The sequence below is a fragment of the Anolis carolinensis genome, chromosome 5 (genome assembly GCF_035594765.1).
Source record: "Anolis carolinensis isolate JA03-04 chromosome 5, rAnoCar3.1.pri, whole genome shotgun sequence".
Taxonomy (NCBI): Eukaryota; Metazoa; Chordata; class Lepidosauria; order Squamata; family Dactyloidae; genus Anolis; species Anolis carolinensis.
Window position 1 is genome coordinate 85013754 of NC_085845.1, and position 6181 is coordinate 85019934.

A 6181-nucleotide genomic window follows, 5' to 3' on the forward strand; every position below is an offset into this window, starting at 1 on the left:
AATATCCAGAGGGACGGAGCTGATTTAATTTCACTGGAAAGGGAGTTGCACAGCCGAGGGGCCACCACCAAGAAGGCCCTGTCTCTCATCCCCACCAACCGCACTTGCAAAGGAGGTGGAATTGAGAGCAGGGCCTCCCCAGAAGATCTTAACCTCCAGGGTGGTTCATAGAGGGAGATAGGTTCGGACAGATAAGAGGTTCGGGCCAGAACCATTTAGGACTTTATAGTCCAAAGCCAGCACTTTGAATTGTGCTCAGCAGCAGACTGGCAGCCAGTGGAGCTGGTGTAACATGGGGTTGTATGCTCCCTGTACTCTGCTCCAATGAGCAATTTGGCTGCCGCCCGTTGGACTACTTGAAGCTTCTGAACAGTCTTCAAAGGTGGCCCCACATAGAGTGTATTGCAGTAGTCTATATGAAATGTAACAAGAGCACGTCTGGCTTCTCAAGGTACGGGCGCAACTGGTGCACAAATTTTGATTGTACGAAGACTCCCCTAGCCACCGTCAAGACCTGGGGTTCCAGGCTTAGTGATGATTCCAAGAGAACACCCAAGCTGTAAACCTGTGATGGCTGTCCCTGGACTCTGAAGCTCCCTTTCCAGGTAACCAGAATAGCCATGTCCCTGTTGTTGTTTTGGTAGTAGGCTGAAACCTTTTTATTCAGGCAAGTCTTTAAAACAAAACATTTTTTAAAATAGGCCAGGGCGCCCTTTTTATTTATTTCAATTGTATTTAATTGTTTTATTGTAATAGTATTCTTTAATATTTGTATAAATTTAATATTTAACATTTGAATGTTTTTAAGTATATTGCCTTCTAGATGCATCTACATTAACTCTATATTTCAGAGCTGATCCGCAGTGTTGCTTTCAGGATTGACCCCAGGATAGTTTTGATCACCACTCCCCTGGCTGTTGTGGAGACCATCCAGCAGCACTAAGCCTGATTTGGCACTACCAGAAGTGACCCTTACTGTCCCCTCCCTTTCTTCTTGTAGCAGCAACCAGTGGACGCAACATGACTCCTATCTGTCGCTGGTTGCCTGGAATGATGTTGGTTGGGATGGAAAAGCAACACAGAAGAGTAAAGGGAGGAGAGGGGGAATCATACTTCCTTTTCCCCCTCCCTTTTATATTTACCCTTGTGCCCCAGTTGGAGAAGAAGAGATGATCCATTTAGAATAGTGTTTGTCAGAAGACACTGAAAGCAGAATAAAGGTAGAGCACAACACAGAAGCAAGTGTGCTAATGTATTCTCTCTTCTGCATGCAGAGATGTGTGAAGTTAGTTGTTTTTCCTTTTAAAAGGTGGCCTTTATCGAAGATGGACCTCAAGAGGAGAGCTTGCTTGAACAGAGGCAAGACAATGATGGTGGCTTACTCTTATGTTCTGCAGATGGCTGCTTGATTTCAAAATCTATCCTTCTTCTTAAGATAAAAACTTCATAACTGATACCAGATCAATTATTTTCATTAGGGCTGGAGTTCATAATTGACCTGTGTGCTTCCTAATATTAGGAATGGTTTTTGTTACAACTGGTATAGCAAATGAAATAACAATTTGGAAGATATTCTAAATAGATAATTTTTTTCCCATGGCGTTACATATTATTTTAAAAAAATGTTCTAGTGTAAGTTTGAGTTGTACCATGAGTTTTCAGCACATTCTTTCTAGAAGATTCAGCACCAAAGGACAGTCTTGTTGATATATGAGCAGCATACCTTGACAAGTATTGCGAAGGACAAGATAATGTGTTCTCAGATCCAAGAGCTTTTACCCTGCAGAAATGGGGCGAAGAGTCTATGGCTTGGGTTGATAAGTCAGAGCTCAGCCATCATCATCCTTCCATCCTCAGTGAGGGCAGGTGATTTAAGACTCTGTGATTCATGTAGAGGAGCAATAATCCCATTATCAATCATCAACAATAAATAGGCCACAGCAGGTATTCATATGACTTGCTGTGATATGCAGAAGCTATTACCAAGTATAGTACAACAGAGGGCATGGAGCTGTGTTAAACAGTATTTGGATTATCGGGGGTTCAGAAAAACAGTGCTACTCTGCGTAGGGCTATACTGATTTAGTGCAGAGTACGGGCAGACAGTCAATTACAGATAAGCAAAAATTTAGGAATGCTCTGTGGACAAAATTAAACACTCTATAGCATGTGGGTGCTTAAAATGTATGCAAAGCACTATACTTGTGCCCCCTTCCATGATGTAAAGAGCACAGCAGCGGGTGCAGTCTTATAGATATGTAAATATGCTCTCTGTAAAAACAGTATGAAACCCGGACCTGACTGATTTAAGTTCCCTGGTAGAAACCTTTTTGCAGAGTTCCATGATTACTACATGCCCAAGTAATAATGTTTGATTAACATTGCCTGCTTCCTCGCACCAAGGTGCAGTGGCAGATAGATGGATTTTCTCTGTACTTCATTGCAATTCCATCTTCTGAAGGTTCAGCAAGCAATTTATGGATATCACTATTGGCGGGCTTGCAGAAAAATATGTGTTTTTTAATGGACCCGATTTAGCTATAAGTGGAAAAGGAATTGAAATGTAATAAATGTATGGTTTGTATAGATTTGCTGATCACACCCAATTTTTAGGATGGTTAAAACAAAAAGGGATTGCAAAGAGCTCCAAAAGTATCTCTTAAAAATGAACACTGAAATGTCAAATGCTATGCAGTGTAGGCAAATAAAATATGGTGCACATTGAGAAATAAATCCCAGTGTCACATATATGCTGACAGGATCTGAGGTGGCAGGAAAAGATATTGGAGAATGGGGGATAGCTAAGGAAAATGTTAGCCCATTGTGGGGGTGCTCTGAAAAAAGCAGAGTCCATATTAGGCTAAATTAGAAAAAGAATCTAAAAGAAAATGGCCAGTTTGATATTGCCTTTATGGTGACAACACTCTTAAAAGGGAATCCAAAAGTCAGTATCATACTGCTTCTATGGTGACAGCACTCTTAGAAAAATGTGTGTTGTGAATGTTCAGGAAAAGGCTGGAGTATGTGTAGAAAAGAGCAACCAAAATGATCAAGGGGCTTAAATAAGCCACTTCTGAGGAAAAGTTAAAATATTTGAGGCACTTCATTTTAGAAAAAATGAAAAACCCTGACACGGCATAGATTAATGAAGTTATGCTCAGTGTAAAGAAAGTGCTAGCAGTCTAACATCCATTGAAGGCTAGTGGCAGGGAAAGAAAACAAAGGGCTGATTCACAAGGTGCTCAGTTAAGCTAGAATTCACTAGTATGAGATGCAGGGGTGACTCTAAAAACTTAGAGAGATTGAAAAAAATGAATGAACATGGTCCTGTTGAATAAAGTTCTTAGATGAAATATATTATGGTCCAGAAGAGGCATATATACAGTATATTGCAGGGAAATATTAGCAGGCAGATACCATTGCCCTTGTGTCCTACTGTGGTCTTCCCAACAAAATTTGGGAAATTCGGATTACAGGAATGCAATCTAAATTATAGTAATGTAACAGGAAGTACAATTCAGAGCCATGTCTACCTTTAGGCAGATGAAGCACATGGAGCAGGTAGCAACTTTTGGATGTCCTGCAGGAGCAGGATGTTATTAGTTATTTAATTTGCCACTTCCTTTTTTATTCATTGTTTCTTTTGACTGCTAGGGAAGTAAAGAAATTACTTACGAGATTTTCTGCGGCAGAATAACACAGCTATCTTTGGCATGAGTGGATGAGCAGGGCTCTGTGTGCTACTCTGCTTTAGGCAGCAAAATGACTTGGGCTGGCTCTGGCACAATTAGATGAAAAGCAATGGTTTCAGCACCAAGGACAGTTTCCTTGTGCTATAAGAGGGTTCAATCAATGATACTTGTTGATCTTTGTTGTGAAAACTTTGAAGGGAGGTCTGCAACTGTGGAAACAGAAAACATTCATCAAGGACAAACATACAGACACACAGAAAGGACATGTTTCATATGGGAAGAACCAGTGGAACACCAGAATAGCACTCGAAGCCTAGAGTGGTTGTTAAGAAGAACTATGCTGAACTCAATTTGTGCATTTTAATGAGCAACCTCCATGTGTTTATATATATGGACATAGGCCAAAGTAAAAATGTGTACAGATCATTTCCTAAATTCAAGGTCAGAAGCAAATTTGTATGTATTCTTTTTATTTAAGTGGTATACTAGTTGGGTTGTTTGTATCTAGAATAAAATTCAAGAAAGGCCTCCGTCAGCAGTAAAACAACAGATGTTGATATGTTATTTATGACCTTATCCCCAGATGTGAATATTAGTAAAATTCCATTACTGTAGCTGAAAGAGAGAAACCAGATCTCCATCATACCCAAACAGCCTGGAATTCTTTACTAAATATTCCAAGGTTTTATTTTATTTCAAATTGTTTTGTTTTTAAATTATGCAAACTGGAGAGAACTATACTAATATCCTTAATTTGCTTTGTGCACATCTGCACAACATTTGGGAAAAGGTTTTATGCTGAACAATTCTGCATGATGGATTTGAAGGGCTTAGTCTTTTGGAAAGACTTTTGAGAGAATATGGAAGAAGATTTTATAGGATACAAAAGGGAAAGGAACAGATAAGAGCTACAAAAACATGAAGAAAAAAAACAGAGGAGCACATGAAAAAAAAAACTTCTATGCTTAGTAAAGGAGTTCATAATCATTAGGATGATTGCCAGGCATGTTTTCTTCCACAAAATACCAACATATTTTCATGAGTTTTTTTTCTCCATTCAAGCTAGCTCCTAACTTTGTAAAAATTACAATACTCTTGACATCATGTAGATATTGGTTTTTCAAAACTCTTGGTTGTCAGTCAGAAAAATTACCTATACTAAAGTAGTTTTTAAAGCCCCTCTTTTCTTTCTCTCTGTATAAAACTCATGGACAACACTTTTATTGTAAAGGTAGATATAGCTATCTAAAAATAAACATAAGATGAAAGTTTTGTTTACTACAGAATTAATAATTACCTCACTGATAGGAACCAGATCCCACTGACCCCCCCACAAAGCATTTCCTGTCCAGCTTGGTGTACTGTATGCTTAGAAGATAATGCCACATGATTTATTGTATTTCTGTCAATATGTACAAATATTGGTTGAAGGGGTCATGGCAAATGAAATTAAATGGATCTGCCAATAGCATTAGAAATATTTAGGTATTTTCCTCCACTACTTCACCTTCCAAATCTTTTCTAGCATATGGTTTATTGAAGGGCAATATATCTACATTTCAGCTGTAGAAACATCTATTTTATGCAATGTTAGAGACACAAACTTTACAAAGAGGTGACATCAAGGTTCTGTGTAACTCATAAATCAATAGATCTTTTGCAGCCTTGAACTGTGATGTCAACAATGAACGATTGCCTAAAGAGAGTCAGACATTATATATGCATTCTGGCCTGTTATCCCACAATTGTGCCAGTATCCAGCGCATAATCATCCTTTGAGAACCTCCATGATAGTTAATATCTGCAATGTTGAGTTTGTTCCTTCCAGAGATCAAATGTATGTCTAAATTTAATCAATTGAAAAATGTTCAATATATAGTATATCTTGGAATGAAAATAATACTTCTTGGATAATACACAAATATTCCAGAGCAAAATTATTTTGAAGTTAACGATGCTGGGAACAGTGCTGAAAGAAGTTAAATTAATTCCACCTCCCAGTAATTTATGTTCCCATTTTGGAATTATAAAATGTTGCTTTATGTAAATTTTATTTATGTGGAGTTTTAAATACATTTTACTTTGTTCCCTTTAAGTATGATTCATGGATTAACTACACACCCACAGAGAGGGAGAGAACACATATACATATACACATGCATGTAGGTATCAAAATGAATGGTAAGTAATACAGAACTACTCATAAAAATGTACTTGATTTCAAAGCAAGCATTTATTCACTAATGCTATTTATCAGAATTAAACCACATTCTTCATTGCAAGAACTATAGAAAGTAAGAGTCTTTTACAATTCAAATGAGTTACTAAGAACTTAAAGGGGAAAATGTTCAGCCTGCCAGAATAACATGATGCTTCTACAGGAAAATAGTATCGGCAAGTGTTTATGGATCCCAAATTAAAAATCAAGGTAGTCCACTAAAAGGAGAGCATGTTGTTTCCTGTGAGTAGTTTCGAGACATTTATTTTGA

The 6181-nt window shown here is 37.9% G+C and overlaps 1 protein-coding gene across 5 annotated transcripts in view; it reads left to right on the plus strand.

The window, feature by feature from the left end:
• orc5 (origin recognition complex subunit 5) overlaps positions 1 to 3109 on the plus strand; it is a 178067-nt gene extending 174958 nt beyond the window's left edge. For 2 of the 5 annotated variants that reach the window (XR_010006976.1, XM_062983509.1), the window contains 2 exons: positions 452 to 605; positions 1310 to 3109. Coding sequence is in view for 3 of the 5 variants with exons in the window: in XM_062983509.1 (XP_062839579.1) it covers positions 452 to 563 (112 nt within the window). In the remaining 2 variants the exon portion in view is untranslated. Of the gene's footprint in view, positions 1 to 451; positions 606 to 1000; positions 1208 to 1309 lie in introns of those variants that run through there. The other 3 variants (XR_010006977.1, XM_062983510.1, XM_016993992.2) reach the window with 3 other exon arrangements.
• Positions 3110 to 6181: the final 3072 nt, after the last annotated feature.